The 23974-nt window shown below is 46.0% G+C and overlaps 1 protein-coding gene across 6 annotated transcripts in view; it reads right to left on the reverse strand.

Moving 5' to 3' along the window:
• Window positions 1-23974, reverse strand: part of nfia (nuclear factor I/A) — a 127790-nt gene that overhangs the window by 83465 nt on the left and 20351 nt on the right. For 4 of the 6 annotated variants that reach the window (XM_037469873.2, XM_062563397.1, XM_037469872.2 and 1 more), the window contains exon 2: window positions 2018-2546. In XM_037469873.2, the coding sequence (XP_037325770.1) occupies window positions 2018-2546 (529 nt within the window). Of the gene's footprint in view, window positions 1-2017; window positions 2547-11643; window positions 13054-14723; window positions 15123-23974 lie in introns of those variants that run through there. The other 2 variants (XM_062563398.1, XM_037469874.2) reach the window with 2 other exon arrangements.

Raw genomic sequence — 23974 nt, forward strand, 5'->3', positions numbered from 1 at the left:
CGGGGGACGGCTTGCTCGTCTGCCTCTCAAGAAGTCCTGTGCAAACCCCAGTTTATTCAAACTCAAACCTCAGTTTATTCAAACGCAAACTCCAGTTTACTCAAAAGCAAACCTCACCAAAGGCTTCTTACTCCAGGCCGACATCAGGCCGAGTGTCAACCCACAGAATGAGACCGCGACCACAAGGCCTGCAGTAGCGAGCTTTCCACCCCCCCTTCGTGGACTGAAGGGAGCTCAGTGTGAAGCTGCACACGGCTAATCGCTGCCACCTCACAGTGAACACACACACACACACACACACACACACATGGGGGGCCATCTAGACGTAGAGAGAGGAGGGAGAATGGAAGCTGTCTCTGGGCTCTGGAAGGGCTCAAGTCAGAGCGCAGGGGGATCTCTTTCACTGCTTGTTCTGCCATTAAGAAATATTCGCATGAACCTTCAGTGATATCGCATGATCTTCCTCAGCGGCAGGAGCAATTACTATGCTTCATTCCATTTGGAGATTCAACTACATCTTCAACAATTTACTTTGAAATTCAATAAAAAAAATACTTGAAACTGTTTATTAAACCAGGTTTAATAAAATGTTGGGGACTCCATCACGGACACAAAACGCTAAGTAGGAACTCCTGAAGTATCACTTTCACCCGTGAAGAACTCTGATAGTGGATCTTGTGGATTATTTTTCTGGAAAACTCCAAAGCCCCAAACAAACTTAGAAGGAGCTGCGTGCCAAGCACTAATACGGCCTGCCAAACGCCTCCACCGCACTGCACGCTCGCTGCTGCACGCACCCATCCCCGTGGAATCGGTGGGAAATCAGGGAAAACGTGCTGCGCCATCGCTCCACAGATAATCGTTGTGTGTGCCAGCTTCACCCCGAGAACCCAGCGAGCTGCTCCCCGGCCGGGCGACGGGCTTCTGGCACAGACCTCTTTTTGTTTCCCTCAGGCTTTACTGACCGCTGATGAAGTTACGCCTGTCTGCAGCTGATAACGCCGCTCGTCTTGGAGAGGGAGCTGGATGTTTCATCCTTCAACTACCAGATAAACAAGTGTCATTGACACGCTGATGTCTGTGTATCTGAATCCTACAGAAAAATAGATCTGAAGAATTCTACTGTTCTAATGTTGTTTTCAGCTACTTTTCAAGAACCATGAGAATGATTTATCATTTAAATCTTCCCCAAACTTTTATTCCACCTTCACCATCCATCTTCTTCCGATGATGTGAGACTGAAAAATCCTGAAAAGGCTACTAGATGGAGCTTAAGGTGAGAATGTTTGAGAAGAAGACATTTTGGAAAATACGCCCCGGTAGCCATATAACTTTAGCTACACAACATACATCTTTATCCGTTTCTACCTCTAAGCTGCCAGAAGAAATATCTTTCAAATTGAAACAGTTTAAATCTGACATTTAAATCCCTCCAAGAAATTCCGTCTTGTGGAATGATTAAGCTGCTTGGCCTATTGGTTAAAATATATCTGCTCGGGCCGATAGCAACGTAACCCGTCAATGGAAGGAGATAAAATGGCAGATTTGCTGAAAGATTGTGAGCCTCAATCAAACTGGAAATGAGAGACAGCTAGGAAGTCAAACCGGAAAGCATGGAGCCAGGATTAAGGTAAGCTAACGCTAACATTGACTGCTACTTTCAGTCAGCCATCTTTGCCCAGTGACTCTAATCACAGGCTGAAAAGTTCCAGGGAAATAGTGCTGTTTGTTTTATTTGTTTTTTAAAGCCCTAAGAAATAAACCTACGACGAATAAATGTATTGAAAAAAGAGAGTTGACAGGAAGACAGCAGCCGCCTGATGTCACCTGACACTTCTGCGAGTGCAACAGGAGCATGGTAGCGTCAGATGCTGCGTGGCGTTGGCGTGTTGGCATGCGTCACATGCACAGTCAGACCAAACAGAGCTGCAGCTTCAGCAGCTCGCCGTCACATCACACACACACAAACACACACACACACACACACACACACAGGAAGAAGGAAAAGAGCACTCACCTGCGTGCACAAAGTAGGCCAGGTAGAGATCTAGCTCCTTGACGGAAACTCCAATGTGATGCGGCTGCACGCACAGGGTGGGGTTCGAACACTGCGGGGACTTGACCAGCCTCTCCCCATCAGTGCTTTCGAGGGGAATCCCTTTGAATAAAATCACCATGACCAGGTCCAGCCTCCACACTTTGTCCGCCTGACGCAGGCAGTCGATCCGCCTCATCTTGCCCTTCTGGTCGGGGTTGGAGAGCACGCAGCACGGCGGCTTCTTCCCCGTCACCGTCAGCACAAAGTCCTCCCGGAACTCGGGCCGGATGTCCTTGCGCAGCTTGGCCAGGAGGCGCGAGGCCCACTTCTGCTTGACCTCGGGCTTCTCGCCCAGCAGCTCGTCCTTCACGGCGCGCTCCTCCTCCTTGGACATGCGCTTCTCGTGCTTCTTGAAGTACTTCCTCTTGCGGGCCTGCAGGTTGAACCATGTGTAGGCGAAGGCCCGGACGTGGGGCAGCAGGGCTTCGATGAAAGGATGGAATTCATCCTGAGGGACGGAGAGGAGAGATGAGGTGAGACGAGGAGGGAGCAACATGTAAAATCAACAGTGTGTGTGTGTATATATATAGATATATATATAGATATATATATATATCTATATATATAGATAAATAGTGTATCATCTTGATCCAACTAATATGTTCACTGTTATTTAGGTTAGGTTTATGGACTGCTATCTTGAAGCCTCGAGTTCAGCAATTTCACAGATGAAGTTATTTTTGCTACAATGAACAGAAGTTACCATATTCTAAATGCAGAGGAGTGACGTAGAGATGCTGTATACAACTGTGATAACCAGCAAAGATCTGTCAATCATTTTCCAAGAGTTTGAAAAAAGTTAGACTGCACAGTAGAGTTTGTAATGAGTACAAAAAAATAGTGAAATGATAATGGAAAAAACGTGACAGTACCGCTAACTACCAACTCTTGTTTTCTTGAGTTTTCTTTCCTAACAATGTGGTTTGTATCATGAACAAAGAAACAAACCCATTTGTGCCCTGCAGAGAAACGGCCCAAGGAAATTATCCTATTTAGGAACTTTTACTGCTTCTAGAACAAACGGTGGAGAGAACAGGAAGGACAGAAGAATGCAAGAGGGAAAGAAAGGAAGTAAGGTAAGATGGAAATAGGAAAGAAATAATAGAGGCAACCAAAGACTGTTGGAAAGATGTAACACAAAGGAAGGATAGGTGGAAAAGAGAAGAAAGCACAGAGGGCATAAGTGAGGAGAGGAAACTGAAGTTGGGAAGAAAACTAGAAGCAATGAAAAAAAAGAAGCAATAGAGAAGGAAAGAAGGGACATTAAGAAGATGGGCAGAGAAACAGAAGGAGATAATACTAAGGCAATAAAAGAGGGACAATAGGAAAGTCGAAAAGGAAAGAAGGAAGGAAAAGAAGAAAGTGATGATAGAAGGAAAGGAGGAAATATCTAGGGAAAGACAGAAAAAAGGATAGAGGAAGAAAACAGATGACACGTAGACGGGAACAAGGAAAAGAGTGAATATAAGACCCATACAAAGGAGAGTGAAGACAACGGACAGAAGAGAAAGGATGGAGAACAGAAGGGGTTAAGAGAAGAAAAGAAGGGATGCACTGCACAAAAAGGAAAGAAACAAGGAGATGAAAAGTGTTTCCTGGAGGGTTTTCTCTCTCTGTGGCTCCATGCTGTCAGCGCAGCCTCTTTCTTGGCTCCCAGGCAGAAATGGGGTTCTGTGTGGGATGTGTGTGAGGTTCTGTGTGAGGTTCTGTGTGGGATCTGTGTGAGGTTCTTTGTGGGGTTCTGTGTGGGATGTGTGTGAGGTTCTTTGTGGGGTTCTGTGTGGGATGTGTGTGAGGTTCTGTGTGAGGTTCTGTGTGGGATCTGTGTGAGGTTCTTTGTGGGGTTCTGTGTGTGAGGTTCTTTGTGGGGTTCTGTGTGGGATGTGTGTGAGGTTCTTTGTGGGGTTCTGTGTGGGATGTGTGTGAGGTTCTTTGTGGGGTTCTGTGTGGGATGTGTGTGAGGTTCTGTGTGAGGTTCTGTGTGGGATCTGTGTGAGGTTCTTTGTGGGGTTCTGTGTGTGAGGTTCTTTGTGGGGTTCTGTGTGGGATGTGTGTGAGGTTCTTTGTGGGGTTCTGTGTGGGATGTGTGTGAGGTTCTTTGTGGGGTTCTGTGTGGGATGTGTGTGAGGTTCTTTGTGGGGTTCTGTGTGGGATGTGTGTGAGGTTCTTTGTGTGGTATTTTGTGATGTTCTGTGTGGGGTTCTATGTGAGGTTCTGTGTGAGGTTCTGTGTGGGATGTGTGTGAGGTTCTTTGTGGGTCTCCAAATAAACACAGCAACCGAGCATGATTGCACAAAGCAAACAGCAAAGCAACAGGCCAGCGGGGGCTGAGGGGTGGGCTGGGGGGAGCTGGGGGCTGAGGGGGGGAGGGGGGGGGGGTGCTGAAGAGGGGGGCTGGGGGAGCTGGGGGGGGGGGGGGGGTGTGCTCTTGTTGCACTGTGCGGAGGATTTACAGCCGTATTAAAGGTGCATTATGTGGCTTTCGGGCTGATGAGGGCTGTGCAGTTATTACCAGGTGGGAATGTGGTTAGACTGCATGTCGTGGATTAGACCCAATTTGGGGTTGGTTACACCTGCCCCCCCCCCTCTCCCCTCTCTTCTTCTCTTCTAAAAACCACCACAAAACCAGGCTTATCCCGATCAGGAAATGAACACATCAGGCTGAAAGAGAAAAGTGTCACAACACGCAGATGGGAGGCTGAATGAAGCGTAGACGGGACGAACAGAAACAAATCCACACGGCTTAAGAAAGCTAAAGGGGGAGGAGTTGGAGGCGGAGACGTGAGAGCTTCCTGTTAAAATGTTATTACAGCTTGTAGAGACGATAAAGAAATGTCTCGGTACACTCGGAGGCCAGCGAGGTGAGCAGCTGTGCTGTGGAACATTTAGCGTCGTAGTCTGCCACATGCCCACTCAAGTAGTTCTGAGTGTCAATAAAGTCCAAGAAGCAGGGTTTTACTCCAATGAGGAAACAAAAGGCAGACCCGGGGGGACGTGGGGAACGAGCCACGCTGTCTCTTACTAGTGAAGACCAGCACATCCGATACCAAGAGGACACCTTTGGTCACCAAAGAACCACTGTTTCTGTGGTCAAATGTTAAATGGCATGAAATAGTCAATCAATCAAGCAGGTAAAAGTAAGATTTAAAAGTGGAACTACATGATATAATAAAGAATGAATTAAACGAGCTTATAAAATCATTAATAATGGTGTCAGAAAACGATTGAGCTTCAAAACTCGCCAGAATCTTTGCTTGAAGACGAATTTGACTGCAAACCATGTGACCGTGTTGTTGGACCCCATTTATTTCACTTCAGTGCAAAAATTGAAAGGAAATGAATGGCGCACAAGTGAATAGTAAAAAGATGAAAAGTCAAGCAAGTGTCAAGTCTCGGAAACTGAAAGATGTGGCAATGAATGGTAACATTTGCCAAATTTAAATGAATGTTTCTTGAATTCAATCTAAACCAAGTGAATGCTATTCGTAGTGGCTCTATAAATATTCTGCTGTTTTGTCTTCAGGGCTTTTAAACGGTCGTCTACGGCAACAAAGCCGACTGTGAAAAAAGGAAAAGCCGAACAGAGACGGACAGAAAACTTCTTCATGGAACATTTCTTATTTGGATAAAATCCCCTCAGAGGGAGGGGGAGAGGGGGGAGAGGGGGAATCAGACCTCCCCCATCCTCCACCCCCGTAGCCTGAGCCACGTATTGAGAAAGAAAACACTTTGACTATTCATAGATCAAAGAGGCTTCTTGATACGTGTAAATGCCTCCGACTGGGGTGGCATGTGGATACTATATTATGAGCTGCACACACACACACACACACAGACACACACACGCGCATGCGCGCAAACAGTCCGACTATCAAGTCACTTATGAGTCACAAAAATGTTAAGAAGCAGACTAAAACGTTTGTGAAACTAGTTGATTTCATTAGAAACAGAATAATCAAATTGTTTAAATTCACTTCTGAGTAAAAAAGTATCAAGAAGAATTTAATTCAGGTTTGTTGCTAATATAATTGTACCTACTACTAACTACTACTAGTCGCTGCTCAAGGATCAGGAAATATGAGGGTTAATGGTGAGTTGATCTGCTTTAGTAACAACATGAAATATTCCCACGGAACAGGCAGATTTTCTGAATATTTTTTCAGAACATTTTCACGTTTCTTCAACATGAATCAACTTCTTTCAAGACTTTTATTCACCTGGGAGTTTTTTTTGGATTCAGAGGCAAACCGTTTTCAACATACCGATGCACAGATCTGGAAAGTTCTGCGTGGGAATTGTTTGACCACAGAGGTGTTTTTAATCACCCAAACATGAAGACATAATATGTTGGGGACTATTTTCGTCATTGGATTGCTGCTCATCTTGGTGCTCTGTGCAGTATCTGTGACAGCAGGATGACGTGTGTCCAAATGAACCACGGTGTGGGATCATAGCTCACTGGGGTGATTTTTTATGGAGGTCAACGGCTACGATGCTGTGATACATTCACAGAGGTTTGCTAAGAACTTTTTGTCTATAAACCTGAGCTTCTGGATGAGATATTTGCTGTAAAAAACGTTGCACGTTTGCAGGAGAGTTTCTCTTTCAGCTGCGCTGTCAGAAAATCTCCATGTCAAATCTTCCTCGGTCACATTTAAACCTCCAGCTCGGAGCCCTCCCACTGAAGGGGAAACCGTATCCACGGGCTGTGCATTAGTGCACCAGCTGCATTGCTTCTTTTTTTTATATATATAAATACATAACATTGTTCACCCGCCCTTGTCAAGGGGTCTGAATACAGCACATTGTTTCTTCTTGGAGACGGTCCAGGCGAACAGGTTTTTGTCTCCAAAAGCGCCCCCAGCCGCTCTGCAGCCAAACCTTCAAGCCCCCCCCCCTCAATCTCTCTCTCTGTCTGAGCTCAATTCTCACTCCAAGACGGGTTGGGAACGCCGCCTTTTCTTGTTATTATACACTCAGGTTTTCCTGAGACGTTTTTGGGACGACAAGCGGCTGCCGGGTGGACGATGTGTTCAGCCTCCACACACACACACACACACACACACACACATACACATTCCACAGTGGATCTGCAGCTCTGGATGTGCGTTGCAGCCACATACCAACATTCCTCTCAGCCCAGTACAGCGTTTCAGTTTCCTGAGCCGCTCACACACCGGGGCCTCCGCCGTCGCTTCACACTCTCAAACCAAATCCCACTTAACGAGTCACTTGGTCTCGCATTCAGCCTTAAAAAATGTGCTTTTCTGCCCGCGGGGTGAGATAATCCCTCCTGTTGTCAGCCTCCGCTCCGCTCAGGAATCTTTTCTGAAATGAGCCTCAAAACAGAATAATCCTGTTTCTGCATCTGTGTCGAGAAGAATACTGACACCAGCTGATTGGTATGGAAACATGAGGCGGTGTAAGGCCGGCGGCAGGATTTTGGGGACCTGTTTAACGAATAATTAAAACGTTATAGTGCTTCTTAACCGGTTCTCGCTGCACATCTTTTGAAACCTAGTTTTCACACTTCAAATGAAAAGAAATGTGACCTTTTTGGTCAGCTAGTGAATGTCGTTTTTTGTGTGGCTTTTATTCATTCAGGTAGAAACCAAAAGATGTATTAATAAAAGATGATTCGTATTGAATATGTGGGAGTCTCAATCTAATGTTTCTGGTGCTTATTTTAGGACAATAAAACATTGTCAGGACAAGGATTTTTGGACAATGTGTGCACCGCAAGCAATATTCATCATAATTGAGCTTCAATAAAGCAATTCTTTCTTAAAATATTAATTTACACTGTATGCATTGAAAGCATAAAGTTAACAAGATAAAGAAAACAATGTTTTCACAACCTAGAGGCGTTTTTTGGGCTTGTTGAAAGATTTTCAGCTCCTGAAACTGCTGTTTAGACTGCTGTGAATTTCTTTATGATCAAGTCATTCCTTTTCACATCTGGCCTCCAAAAAAACATCCCGTTTCTATTCCTCCAAACAAGCCGAAACTCTGCCCGTTGCTGTGAGATCTGTCTCGTGCTTCTTGTGCACTTTTTCTCTAGTTTCTGAAAATTTTTTCCAATCTGTAAATTCTGCATCGAGACCTTTCATTTGAGCTGGTACACGTAAAAGAAATTAAAAGGTGAAATCCCTCCTATCTTCTTCTGGCAGATTGTTTTCTGCAGCATAATCGCTGAATGGGAATCCCTCCTGGATCCAAATGTGGCGCGGCGGCTCTCCGGGGGCCCTTGGGGGCCAAGTCCTTTTTTTTTCTTTTCTCTCCCCTCAGAGGAAACCTGCGAGGGTGAGAGCCTGGGTGCCGGTGGCCGAGGCTGATAGGCTGCACGCCCCCCGGTGCACCTTGGTGACGGATGTAATGTGCTCTGAACAACAGGCCTGTGACAACAACTCCCCTGAATAACAGTCATTTAAAGGGGAGGGCAGGGGGGGCAATGACGGTAATCCTCCCTTCCTCCCCCGTCTATTGACACCCACACCGGCACACTAGGGGATTTATCGGCGTGTCGCTCGGCCTCGACCGCACAGACGCCCGTCTACACACAAGCCCCCAATATCCGAGAGCCAATCAGAGCCTGAGGAATACGGGGGGGGGGGGGGTACAAGTGGATGAATGGACAATACGATATGGGACTCCTGACATGAATGGAGGTCACGGTCATGTATGGAAGCGTGAAACCTGCCCACATCCTACATGAGACCTATGATGGTCTCACTGTCGGTGAAGGCTTTATTTCAGCGACATCGCTGACGCCTGCTTTATGTTATATATAAATATATACATTGTAAGGTCTGCTCATAATTTCTTCTTCTTGTTTCGTAGTGTTCCTACTGCGGCCTCTGTCACCACATGTTACAAAGCGCAAAAGAGCACATTATTTTCTTTGAAAACAATAACAATTAAAAACTTAAAAAATATTAAGCAGAAAAAAAAGCTGGCTTCAGAAAACTTGAGGAAATTTGCGAGAAATCGAACATCTCGATTTTGTCAGCGACGCAAAATTCTGCAAAATACGGCGATAATCCTAAAGTTTGTAACGGCACAAAAATCACCAAAACCCCCGCATGCCAGGATGAAAAAGAGCATTTGTAAAATGTAAATTTCCGATTGAACTACTTTAGTTTGAAGGCGCCCCCCCACTGGTTGGCTGGGAGCCAGAACGCAGTCGGTTCCATCACCGGCCCTTAATGCCTCTGATTTTATTTCGGGTTCTTTGAATCCGGCAGCTCAGCAGGAAATCCTCCAACGCTTACCACCCAAACTGGTTTCTTTATTTAAGTTTAACCTGATTTAACCAGTTTTTTTTTTTTTAAATCAGCAACATTACCTTTAACAAACATCGATTTATATTTGATTTCTGGATTTTCTTGTGGTTGGATTGTGTCAGGGCGGACAAAAAGCGTCACTGAGCAGCTCGTCACACACACAAACACACACCAGCTCCAGTTCCATGTTCCATGGAAGATAATCTAAAATATCAGCGGAATTAAAACCAAAAGAAACTACAAAATAAAGCAACCATTGAGCCAAAAGAAAAAACATCTGCTCGATAAGGTTTTTTCAAATGACCAAACCAGGAAAAGAAATTCTGTCCGAACCACTGAAACACATTTTTTAGTCCAACACTCCACTGAGCAGGATTTGTAAAAGCGACTCTGTCCGCTGATTATTGGTTTTACTGCCTGATAATCTGATTAAACGTTAAAGCTCCTGTTCCTTTCCTGCCGTTTTAGATTGTCTTTGAACGCGTCTCGACAGACTGAAGCTCCAACCAGAAAATCAAGATGACAAACCTATTTCATTTTTTCGGGGGGGGGGGGGACTTTTGGATTCAACAAAGCTGCAGCCGACGAGTCCCAAATAAACGACGACGAGCCAAGGTGTTAAAAAACCCGATGTCCACTAAATGATCCACAGTCATGTTACTGCATGATCTCTTCACACTCTCAATGGACACACTTATTTAGAAAATGTTAAAAATTAAATATCAATGATCTTATTTCTGGATCGGTAAGGAGAAAAAAATTGTTTGGTTATAAATAATAAAAAACATGACATCCAATTTCATTTTCATGCCAATAACAAAATACATGCAAAATAATTGGTGGTTTTTAAATATGGATGTAAAATAAAATAAAAATGTATAATTTTTTTTATATAAATCAGAGAGATTCAATTTATAATTTAAATCTATTTGCGTCCATGTGCTGTGGTTAATTCAGGAGATTAAGACGATAATTCCTACAAGAGGAAGCCAAATCTGCAGCCAGAATCTCCATGAGGTCACACCCCAAAAAAGCTCTTAAATCCCCTTTATTTCTAACCTCTGACCTCAGACACAACACTGAAGGCAGAGCAAAATGTTACATTTTTTAAAGAGACAAAATTAGGTCAGATTTAAGTTACGAACGGATAAATATGCAAAGAGGTTTTATTTAAATTCAGGGATTTGGGGACTGGAAACAAATCCAAAATCATCAGTCACCACTCAAATCAAATGTGAGGAATAACATTTAGTTTGGGAAGATTTTCTGCTCGATGCAGGTCTGCTGCTGTGTCGCCTCAGGCCACCTCTGACACCAACCTTCTGGCTTTAGTGTTAGTATTTCTGCAGACGCATATTTTGAGTCAGGCCTGCAGGTTCCTGAGGCCTGGACAGCAGCAGGAAGGAAGCGATCGATTTTAAAAACCACCTTTTCCCTTAACGGAACAGGATCAGACGTAAATACAAGCTGCCAGAGAAAAGAATAAAAAAGGGCTGTAGGTTGGACTAAGACTCCTGCAGAGCCTTTCATGCTCCTTGTTTGTACACTGATCCCTCGACAAATGCACCATAAATACAGAAGCCTTTTCCCACTGGAAACAACATGTCTTTTGAATTGGAAAAAAAAAATTGAATTCAAATATCTCCCATCATGTCTCACCTAAAACTGTGCAGTCTCTGGGTGTGGAGCAGTTGGAAAGTTTGTGGGCTGAAGACAGCATAAACGAACAGAGACTTCACACGTCTAGATTATTGTGCGCAAATATATAGCATTCAAACTTTACGGTAAAAGAGTCAGTCAAGTCCCGCACGAACAAGCGACATTCCCGTGAAAGTCAGCACGCAGCTCCGGTCAAGGCTGAGCCGCGCAAGTGGGACCCAGGAGCGGGTGGGAGGCGGGGGCGGGGGGGTTAAGTCAAACGAACAGTCGGGGACAAGGTGTCTTCCCAGCCCGCACAGAAAACACACACAACCAGCGCCTCAAACAAGCACAGAAAAGCACGCGCGGGGGTGAGAAGTTGCCATGAAGCGAGTCCCTATTGGTCACTGCCAACTCCCGCTAACTGAGGCAACTTCTCGGGCTGCGTCCGCCATGTGCCGCCGCGCGGAGGAACACCGAGAGAGAGAGAGAGAGAGAGAGAGAGAGAGAGAGGCGGACGGTACGCGTCCACACGGGACTACATAGGGGTCTATGTCGGAGCGCTGCAAAGGAACAACACTGTTAAGAGAATTAAAAGGAAAAAAGTTTGAAGAGGACACTCACCTGTGTTAAACATAGCGGAGAATACATATCGGTCGGATCTAATCTTAGATCTGGAAGAGGTTTGTGTACGTGTGTTTGTGTATGTGTGGGGGGGGGGGGGGGGTGTTACTGCAACTCCAGCCTGTGTGTGTATTTGCGCGTGAGTGTGCGCAGTGGTGTGTTGTGTGAAAAAAGCAAAGAACAGAAAAAAAGAGTGAGTGTATGTGTGTGTGTGTGTGTGAGAGAGAGAGAGAGAGAGAGAGAGAGAGAGAGAGAGGGGGGAATAGAGCCCTCCTTTTGCCCCCTTCGCTTTCACATTTCCAACCAGCGGTGAACTTTGACCTCCGCCTCGGGTTACATGTACTGTCCGGACCTGTTAGAGGCCCTCCGCCGGGGAGCGCGCCACTTTAAGCCCAGACACGAAGTACATCTCCGGAAACAATATTAAAAAGTCCTGTTAGAAATGCAGAAAAATTACAAAAAGTCACGGGAGGCGCGGTGTGGAGTCGGTGCCGGGGGGTCGTGAGGCGAGAGCGGCCGGTGGAGGCGGTGGACGGTGTAAAGCTCCAAAACGTCCCGAAACTGCATTTCAAACCGCCGGAGATCCGCGGCCACCGGCGATCCTCTGCAACATGTCGATCCGTCCTGCGGGGCGCTGTGGCCGGCGTGCGGCGGGGCGGCTCCTCGGTGCGCGGGACTGGAGGGGCGCGGCGAAGCGGTAGCAGCGGAGTCCCGGGAAAAGAGAACTGACCGGGAAGAAAGAAAGAGGCAAAACGGGATCCTTGAGCTGCCAGACGGCAGCCTCGCCTCTAAAACAGCGGACAGCTGCTTTCCGTTAATTTATCTCCAACGGGAGGAGACGGTAACGGGTAGAAAGAGAGAGAGGGAGAGAGAGAGAGAGAGAGAGAGAGAGAGAGAGAGAGAGAGAGAGAGTCGGTGCGTTGTCCCGGGCGCAGAGCGGAGCGCCACCTCCTCGCCGATCCTCATGCCTGTCTGATGCTCCGAGCTCCGGGACATGCACTCGCAGCTCGGTCGCCCGGACTGCGTCGGTGTGGCTGCGCGTGCGTGCGTGCGTCCGCGGGACAGTGCGCAGTGACCCCTGCAGAGCTCCAAGTGATCACACACTCGGATTATCGATCAGAGAGAACGCCATCGATTCACAAGTGGGATCCGGTGGCCGCCGCTGCTCGTATGCGTGTCCGTGTGAGTGTGCGCTCCGGAGCTCTGCAGAACGTGGAGATTAAACTAATCAGTTAGATCTTTATTGATTTAAAAACACGTGGTGGAGATTCCTCCGCAGCTCTGAAGGAATGTTTTCGCGAACGAACCCCACAGTCACAGCGGAGAGTCCGTTTGTGCGGCTCCGCCAAAGTCCCGCAACTTTGCACGGTACCCCTCTCCCCCCCTCCTTCCCCCCCGACTGACCGTCTCTCCTTGCCTCGCGCGATCAAGTGCAAGTCAAGCCCGCGGCGTCGCTCCCTCTCGCGTACTCACACCGCTGCGTGACCGAAAACGCGCTCACATCTCGTGCGCAAAAGGCCACTTTCAAATTAACGGAAAAGGGCGAAACTTGCTCAAAGAGTCGCTTAAGAGTGCAGTCAATGGGAAGCCGACTGAGATGTTGTAGAGATTGTCAGCTCTGTTACAATGTATACACCCCTGCGGCACGTGACCCCCTGACCTCTAAAGGGTACTATTCAATTTTATTATTATTTTTTCTGTTTATCCAATAATACATTCCATTTCATGTATAAATGCTGTTATTGTGGAATACTGGTTTTGATAGTGATTTCTTTCTGTTTTTTCATTATTTTATTTAAGTGTTAAAATATGCTTAATTGCAGCCTTGTTTCTGAATAATAATAAATAAAAATGTCATGTGTTAAGTAGAGAAAAAAGCTGTTAAAAATACTCCGTTAAAAGGGTGGAAGTTGTGCACTTTAGATGTGAAGTAAAAGGATTGAAATCAGGGCGTGCTGAAGCGTAAAAAGTACTCGTTCTGCTGTTTGAGGCCCCTTCAGAGACCACTGTGCAAACAGTACAATGAGATGTAAGTGTACTTCAGTCGCTGACAGATAAATGGAGAACAAAGTAGAAATATTACAGCCTGAAATGTAGCGGAGGCAAAGATAGGAAGTGTCAGGCTCTACTGGTCTCTGAAGGTGTTTAAACTCCTGATGAATGGAGCTGGTGGAGCCAGTTGAACAACAACCCCACAGCTTCAACAACACGCAGAAACCAAGACACGTCACAAAAACAAACCGTTGGAGCTCTTACAAGTTACTTAGTGCTAAAATGTGTCAAAACATTTGAAGAATCTCACCGACACATACAAAGGCCTTACAGGGACATATGAGGAATGTTGGTCCACAGAGAAGTTATCCACCAAAAGCCAGCAGGGACTCACACTGTGTGTGTCCCTACCGTTAAAAGATGATAAGAGGAGATCAAGGCCCACAAAAAGGAGAATAAATCACCTCAGAGAACCGCATATTGGCTCAGTATTACAGATGTCACATCAGGAGGTAGAAACAGTTCTGGATACCAGTACAGAGGATTATAAATATTATAAGACGTAAGAAAAGTATATCATCACAATTAGAATGCACAATGTAATCTATTAAAATTCTCTGCAGTACCAATCAAAGCATCAAAGCAAAGCAATCACTTAAGAGAGAAGATATTATATAACACAATGAAGTCCCCATAAACTTAATGACACATGAACATATTTAGGACCGCATACAGTCATTTTCGGGCAGCCTCCAACTGCAGCAAAGCCAATCAGAAGCCGCGACGTCACCGCTACCGCTGCTTAAATACTCTACGATTGGACAGAACCGGTGGAATTTAAACACCAGCATTGCGTCTGATTGGACGGCAAATTAAGATAAAAAAGGAGAGTAGAGAACGCGCTGGTTCACTGCATTCCACATACCGCCAAAACATCTGGTACTACGTCCAAGGATGAGAACAGCAATAGTTCTAATTATAATAACCAAATACATATAAATAATAATAGAGTGAGACGTGTTATTACGGAGTTGTTATCCAGTTGTACTGTAGTTATAAAACAGTTACAAAGACTCATACTTGCGTACCATTACAAAGGAGGCGCAGGTGAGAGACTTTATTCTGGATGCTTCCTGTCCGCCAGCTGTCCGTCTGTGAGCAACTCTAGTGGAACAATAATCCAGAGAAAATAGTGGGGCTGCAGTCCAGGCACGGCGCGTCACGGTTCGCCGGCTTCTCTCCGTCTTTGTTTATTTGGTTCGATCGCTACAGACTTTACAGAAGTTCAGTGGCTTTTGATTGTTTGTTTATCTCCTCTCTCTCCCCCTATTGTTCTCCATGGTCCGCTGGATCCACATAACCCGGGGCAGCCCGCTCCGAGCAGCGGGAAGCGAACGCTCCGTCCCGGCCGAGGCGGAGCGACGCGCGGCGGAGTCGGTGCACCGCTGGTTCAGGTGCACGCGGCTCTGATCCCTACGTGCAAATTTGACGAAAGCCCGCGCTGCAATGCCCGTGCATGCGAGTGTAAAGGTGGTGGTGGTGGGGGGGGGGGGGGGGTAAATTCTGCTGTCGGTGCGGATATTCGGGGGAAGCAAAGACTGGGCAGCGACCAGCGGAGGTTGCACGTGCAGATCAGCGCGAGCACCTGAGCTGAAAAGTTGTACCGTAGGTTCGCATGAATACTGCTAACACACTGTACATCTTTAAAGGGAAGACGTTTCGACACGAGGTACACGAGGTACTACCTCATTTAATGTATAATGTTGTGTGTTATGTTCGAACTAAGTAACAGTATCATTTTTGGTACTAATATTATGGGTACTCACTGTAGTAAATATACATTTCGGTCGGCAAAACTTTCTGCCCTCAGAAGCGTCTCCACATAAAACCCTTTTATTACTCTCCATTTGAAATCCTCATTATAGTGAATTTACGAGACAGCGGCCCTCGGAGTCCCCGAAGCCGGAGTTTGTCTAGTGAGGCACCTGTTTGTAAGCGGCTCTTTCTAAATAAATCTGCACCCGACCTCAGCACCCCCCCCTCCCCCCCCCGCTTCCTCCCCCTTCCTCCCCCTCCATGGCAGGGTCCTCAGTCCTCCAGGCGCGGAGCCGCGAGTCGTCCGAGGTTAATGAACAGAAGCTTTTATGTTAATAGAAAGGCGGCCGGCGTGATTTAACAAGACAATCCGCACATTTACTGAGCCGAGGCCCGTTATCAGCTGGCGAAACAACGAAGGTCAAAACAAAGAGGAGCCAATTAGATCAGAGCAATTAAATCGGAGTCTTCGCTATGATCAATAATCTTGATGTGTGATCATGGTGATCATGGACTACTCACAAGGGGGGGGGCTGATATCCGGAGGAGAATAGCTTGTTTCTGTTTTTAGCTTATTCTTTTTTTCTTGACTCATTGATATTTTTGGAATTGGATGCTTAAATGGATACGTGACTCACGTGGCAGAGAGTACCAGCTTGGATTCTTTCAATACATCAAGCTGCAGAGCCACAGGCGCATTAATGGTGATGTAACATCATTACTTACATCATTTTAAAATACTTTCCCCTCTTCTTGCATGTAATGTTGCTGTATTAAGTGATACAATTATAAACCAGTAATAAAATAAAATGTGTCAATAAAGAAGCCTGAGGCGCCCTCTAGAGCCAACAGACTGACACTGCAACACTAAATTACTCTAATTAAAAGAATAATAATTATTCTATCACAGGAACATGGATGAAGAGATATATTTAGGTGTACTTGCATCTGTTAATACAAAATATTTTGATCCAACCTTGAATGGACAAAGACTTACTGATCATTCTGTTTATTTTACATTTCATTTTACTATAAGAATGACAGTAAAATATTTAAGATAAAATGACCCACAGCAGCAAGTCATCAATAAACCACGCTGTCAACTCATCCATTCATAGCTTCACACCGATTGACTGACAAGATGTTCTCCCTTGCTGCCAAAAATCTCCCAGCAGGCCACAGGGCGAGACAACAAAGAGCTTCGAGAGTCAGACCACATGGCGAAAGAGCTTTGTGTCCCTCGCTTCTTCAGCGGCTTTAATGATGGTTCGGACTTTGATACGACATCTAGTTAAAGTTATCATTTTGTCTAGAAGCTCACACACGCACACACACACGCACACACACACACACACACACGCACACACACACACACACACACACACACACACACAGCGATCTCTTCTCCCAGGTGCAACCTCTTCACACACACCTGGTTGCGTTCACACTGCAGCTCCAACTCTCCTTCATCTACATGTCAGACCCTCACCATCAGCATCACGTGGCAGCAGTTGCCATGACAACGGATCAACCCTGAATTAACACAACGCTTTGAGTTATGTTGAATGGATGTTCTTCTTTTTCACAAACTCAGTGTTGACCGACTAAACTTTGTTCAAACCCCCTCAACTTAATGTTGAAGTTCTAAAGGAAATCACAAAGCTTCTGTAGGTGATGAACAATCAGTCTGTGGAAATGTGTTTTAAATGATGCGATTAAAAGTATTTAAAATATTTCAGAGAGGATGTATGTGCTTTCCTTGAAAGTGAGGAAAAGACGAAGAAGAAAAGAAGAGAAGAAGAATAATGGACAGAAAGCTACAGATGGAATTTGGAAGGGAAAAGACGTAGGAAAGGAGGAACAAAAAGGAGAAACGCTGAAAGTAAAGGAACAAGAAAAAGAAGGAAAGAAAGAAAAAGAAGATCTGAGATTTGAGTCAGAGCACATCAGAGTGACTTCAGGTTATTATGAGATATTCGAGCTACATCCCACAACACTTACTTACAGTCAACCAATCAGACGTGAGGAGAAACTCAAAATCTCTACATGGACGTCACCATGGAGACGGGCTGATGTCGGCGGCGGTTTGGGCTAAAAAATACTGCAGGACCACAACGTGTGTGTGTGTGTGTGTGTGTGTGAGAGAGATGGGGGATGGAGGCTCCACCTGCTCCCACTGAGCTGCTGGCAGGCTGGAGATTGGCCAACAGCACTAGGCCTGAGAGCAAGCCTCACCAAGCTCGCACAACCAGAGAGAGAGCAGGAGATGGGTAAAAGAGAAGAGTTGGTGACTGGTCTGAGCCGGAGCTTTTTAGCCTCTCCTACCTGGTTTTGTGTCTGTAGCACATGGTGGAATAGCTAACAGCTTTACTAAGAAATATTAATATAGAAAATATTGAACATTAATTGAATTTAAAACACACATTTTAGAATCCGAACAGAACCGAATAAAACTGTATAAAATAAATAAAAAAATATTTAAAAAATGCACCTTAGTGCTACTGGTTAGCAGTAGCACATGTTTGCTCTTATTTCCTATGCTTTTAACTATTTAGCTTTGAGCACAGTCCTTTATTAAGAAACATCTAGTTTGACAACTAACAGCTATAACAGTTGGTAATACAGCGAAATATAGCTTTTTATGGGGGGGGCCACAGTTTGGACAGCAGCGATCGCGTGGGTGGGAGGGTGTTTAAGACTTCAGTGCATGCTCTGTTTTCCCGTCTCACCAACACACACACACACACACACACACACACACACACACACACACACACACACAAACACACACCTGCAGTGTTCTTCTCTCTCTGGCTCGCTTTATTTGAGTGTTTTTTGAGACAAAAAGTCTCATCAATCGCACAATGAACTCGTCTCACTCTGAGGACGCAAGCCTCGTCCAGCACCTTCAACCAAGCCTGTGTGTGCATGCGTGTGTGTGTTTGTGTGTTGGGTTTGTGTGGCTCCAACAGAAGAAGAAGAGGATGAAACAGGAAGGCAGTTGTGCGATGAGAGGGAGGCAGGATGAACAGATGGCCTGGCAGAGTAATGGGGAGAGGCCGGAACCCCCCCCCAACGCCCCCCTCTGACCGACTTTCATTGATGAGCAAGTGAGCGCGTGTGTGCTCGCAGCACGTGTGAGACACATATGCCGTTGCACGATACCACCGAGAGTGATACCAGCCCAAATATCTCCAGGTTACACACAAAGATTGAGAGGAACGCGAGGACAGAAAAACCAGCACAGAGCGCCGCAACCACAATAAATGCGGCTCCATTTAGGGTCAAATAGTCCATAGAGCAGGGGATGCTTTAGGGTGGGTCACTGTGATTGACAGGTCACTGCTGCTACCAGAGCCATGTATATAGCGTATCTACATCACTCCTCCGCATTCCAAATCAGGTAACCTCCACTTGTTGATGGTAAGGGGCGTATTCCAAGACGGCGTCAGCCAAATCGGCAAACTGGACTGACGATGACTACGTGCACCCTACATGCAGAGTCTATGGTTTTACTCCTCCATTTAACCGGCCGTTTCCGTAGTCGCTGTGCGAGGCTAGGCCGCCCACATCCTAACCAACACCGCAGCAGATGGCCGTGTTTGTACTGTAGGTTTTTTTAACCTAACCCGGTCCGAAGGTGCGAGCCGTGAACGTAGCGTGGTCTTGGTTCTGACCAAAAGGAGGGTCAAGGTAAGAGAGTCTGCTGGATGCAGGAACCAGTCGAGTCAGCGGTTCATCAGTGCTTGGATGGCACATCTCCTCCTCTCACCTCCGGCCTCCCTCACAGAGAGACGTGTGTGTGTGTGTGTGTGTGTGTGTGTGTGTGTGTGTGGTATCAAAACTCTCTGTGTGTTCAGTTTATGGATCCGGCCGAGGAAGAAAGTTTCACATCATACAAGATAACCAAAATATCTGTTAAGCGCTGAAGGGAAAGCAGCGAGAGGTCGGAGGTCAACCCTGACGAGAGACTAGCTCCTCACATTTTTCTTTCTTATTCTTCTTCATCCTCTTCTTTTTTGTCTCACATATCTAAACCAGGCTTTCTCTTACACAGACACACACACACACACACACACACACACACACGTTTATATTAATGCCTTCGCTCTTCCCTCGGCAGCAGATTGCCCACGCACACCAGGTTTCTCCAGGACCCCAACCTGACTGGAGCCCCCCCCCCCCCCTCCCCCACCCCCAAAAAAGAATTGAAAATCCTCTGCCTTCTTTGAGACGAAGAAGCAGGAAGCCTGCGGGCGACGATGATGGGGAACGTAGGCAAGCTGTCAGCAGGGCCCGGCATATGCTAGACCCCCCCCCCACAAAGTCCTCCACCCAAACACCCCCTCCACCTCCTTCTGTCCCGTCTATGTCAGGAAACCAGTCTGCACCTGCGGACTGGTAATTGTACTCATGAATGTATTTGTACTGGCATTACATGCCTGCTCATCTTGTTTACTTGTGTATTTTGGCAGATTTTGTGTGGGCTTTTTTTCAACATACAGAAGACAAAAAAAATGTTTTCATAAAATTAATATCTTCAAGATCCTGATTCAAAATCTCTATTATTTTAAATTTTATTAAAGTAAGGTAGAAATACATGTTGTAGTGTAAGAATTTGAATGTATCCAATGGGTAAATAGTTATTTACGTATTTATATTAGGGTTTGTTATTTCTTTCCTTTTTGCTTATTAATGTATTCATGCATGCAGTCTTAAGCTGTTCCTTAGGCGCTTGTTGATATATCGTATTTACCCCTGACCTCTAGAAACTGCTGTGGCAGAGTTTCACTTTTTCAGAGCAAAATAATGTTAAAATGTTCTTGTTTTAAAACACATTTTAATACCTCCAGTATCAAGCTTTGTATTTTTTACAATAAGGCTACTACATGAGGTTTTTATTTCTCTATTGCAAAGGAAAATAAATAATAAAGTGACTGTTGGACCTTTCTATCATCACAAGCTGAAGGTCATGACCTTGAGTTTTCCAGCAATTTTACGAGAAATGCTAAATAAAACTGCTTCTGGGAGATATACTTAAAATATAAAAATATAAAATATTTGAATATAGTGAGCATGAATGCGTTCATTGAGCAGCAACAAGAACAAAAGAAAAACAATGTAATATTGTATAACTAACATGGAATACAACGTTGTTTAAGGGGATCCGGTGTGATGGCAGGATTCCTCTCAACAGACTGACAGACGGCAGCTTTAATCGCCTCATTGTGTTTATAATGGAGTGAATTCACCTGAACACAAAAACACTGGCAGGTAACAAGGCAGGCGTCACACACACACACACACACACACAAACAGATGTGCAGTCTCCCCCCCAAACACAATATGAAAACAACAGAGGATACCTCCCAGCTGTTCACATAAAAACATGGAATCTGCACACCCAGCTGGAGACACACACACACCCGGACACACACAGAGCAACTGCAGATGCCATGGCAGGCTGGGAACCAATGGGATGGCTGCATTAATTACAGTTAGGGGATGATTGATCATGAGCTCCTCGGCCACTTTGTTAAGAGGCTTCACAGAGCCGCGCCCTGATTGGACAGCCGACGAGGAGAGATTTGGGAGTAGTCCTTTTGTGGCCCTCGGACGGCCGGGTTAGTGTAACTAACACGGGGCGGAAGGACAGGACCAAGGCCTCCGCCCCCTCCCCGCTATTCACACAACATGCACTGCTGTCGGAGAGGGGAGGGGGGGGTTGTTTTTTATTTTGTTTTACGGCAGAGAGAACGCTCCCACACATCCTCCTGATGTCTTCATCTACCACAGCCAGTGGGCCTTGTTGTGGCTTGAGAGGGGCGGGGGCTATTTCATTCGTGCATTGTGTAGCACGCCGGAGAATGCACAGGGCCTTTTGTGTTCCAGGAATCCACGGCGACCAGTTTGGTGGAAATATCAAGCAGCTGAAAAACACAACTCCCATTCCGTCTAATAAGCACGTCTTCGTGTCCAGAGCGGTGTCAACTTATACGCTCCGGGTTTTAAAAAAAGAAACAGGGATGCATCGTGGCCGAGGGACAAATGTTAGAGATGAGAACAGTTTCAAGGAATCAGACGACTGCAAGAAGCTCCCTGTGCATCTGTGCACAGTCCAATGTCTCCCTCTGCTGGCCAACGAGGGAACCACATCCTTCTGACTCCAACTTGACACGCAGCTTAGGGGCCTTTGAGCCGAAGGGGTTCAAACACAAGTCTGTCCCCGCCCCCCTCTTATTGGTTAAAGGAGGATGAGGATGTTGCCAATCTGCTGTCAGTCGTAACCCAAATAAAATGATCCAATGGCACTGCTTTAAATGACACAAAGAGATCAATGGGGATGTAATATTGCAGCAGGAACTAGGATTGTTTTATGTACCGAAATAACTCCTGCCTACCTTCAACTCCCTCTTACAAGAACCAGAAAAAAACCTACCTCCTCGTACTGTATTGACCGCCTACACTTCTTCAGACCACATTCAGCACCTTATCCTACAAGGCAGAACATTTCCAGGAAGTCAGAAGACAAAGCTGGATGAGCAGATCCCCCCCAACAGCTGGAAACCTACCCTGTTTATGCTAAATACATTCTAATACAAGAAAGATTGAGTGAAATATTACTGTGCAAGCACAGTAAACGTGTTAGAATTGTTTTAAACAATGCATGTTTGCATGAAATAATTTTCAGAGTCTTCATAGAGTTTAAGTGGAAACCCTGAAAGCAGTGGAAGTGTCTCAAGTACAAATGTGACCATTTAAATTTCATGCCACCTTATTCATACAATGAATAAATACCTTTTTGCATGTACATCATATATCATATCACAGCAGGCGGCGAGGACGATAAAGGATGCCGTGGAGACAGTGGGACACAGGGACTCACCCTCCCCCTCCCCACACCTCTAAACCTGTGAGTAGTCTTGACACATGACTTGTGTTTGTGTCAATTCCGTCTCTTGTTGGCAAACATGAATTAAGGAGATCCTGTCAGACCTCCTACACCTCAAAAGGATGCTAGACAGCCGTTTACTCCACCTTAAACTACTCCTAAACCCTTACACTCCACCTTGCCTAGCCCCCATTGTCCAGTCTCTTCTTCTCCCCTCTCTCCCACATGAGCCCACCCCCCCCCCCCCCGCCTCTCTCCTGGACCGGCTGTGATTGTCGGCTCTGCCCTCTTGAGCAAACGGGTCAGCACTTATTTCCGCAGAGCCTAATGAGAAACACATGTCTGTCCGGTCCCACTTTGGGCAGGGCCTCCTCCCTCTCCCTGCACAACCCTCAGGTCTCCTCCATCCAGTCAGCCGAGACCAAAGGGGAGGCTTAATCCCCGAGAGGAAGATAGAGGAGTGGGGAGAATGAAGACTCACTCAACAATAAGAAGCAACAGCATAATATCAGCTGATCTAACAGAGGAAACCATATTAGTGCACCTTAAAATCCTCCTTTACCTCCTTACATCATTTCAGATTCCTCAGATAAGAGCTTTAGAACCTCGTAATACCACTCTAACTCCTTCAGAGAGTGCACTAAACACCTTACCTTCCAGCTACATCTCTTAGATCTAACCCAACTCCTGCATTTCTCTTTATACCACTTCCTTGTTTAGCTACAGTACAACAACACAAATCACCTTCTCCTCCCTGACTTCATATAGCTTGATTCCCTGTAATAGAAGAAGAAAAGAAACCAAACCTCTTCATTCTACCACAACTTCTACCTAAACACAACAGCCCCCCAATGAAAACTTTCTTTACCCTTTGTACAACCCTGACCCGTTATTTCTTCTCAGCACTTCTCACAGGAACCATAGTTCACTTGACTAACATGTTATGCTCCCTTGTCCCATCCAGGCCTATGTAAATCACATCTTTGTATTCCCCCTTCACTGCATCATACGTCTCAACAACATCAGAAATCCCGTAAAGCCGCCTCACACAACACTACCACCACTATTTTTCTATTTTTTATAGCAGAGGTCCTCCAGGGGCCTGTGAGGACCGAGACTGAACAAGTGTTCCTCTCAGAGTCCAGCTGAGATGTTGAAGATAGATTTTAGTGGTGCAATGTTAACATGGCAGAAAAAGAAATTTGTCTGTGCGTGTGTGCGTTTGTGCGTGAGTCCAGCTGCAGACACACGGGGGTCCGGGGAATAGGTGCATCATGAATATTCATATCCTCTGGAGCCTCTGGATGGAACAGCTGCCAGAGAGAGAATCAGGCAGCTGGGAGACAATCGATCGTTACACACACACACACACACACACACACACACACACACACACGGCTGGCTACAGCAGGTGGAGGTGGAATCTGTGTGTTTGTCTGCTTGGGGCGACCGCTGGAGACGCACAACAACAAGGCGGCGCTGTTCGCCGGCATGTGGCATCGACGTGTTGGGGTCAAGCCGCCGTCAGCTGGCTTTTACTACAGGAGGGAGACGTTGTGTGTGTGTGGAACACACATGAGGGTTGTGTGTGTTAAAGCGTCCACTAGATGCTACTGTGATAAACCTCGGTAT

This window comes from Pungitius pungitius, chromosome 7 (genome assembly GCF_949316345.1).
Source record: "Pungitius pungitius chromosome 7, fPunPun2.1, whole genome shotgun sequence".
NCBI lineage: Eukaryota > Metazoa > Chordata > Actinopteri > Perciformes > Gasterosteidae > Pungitius > Pungitius pungitius.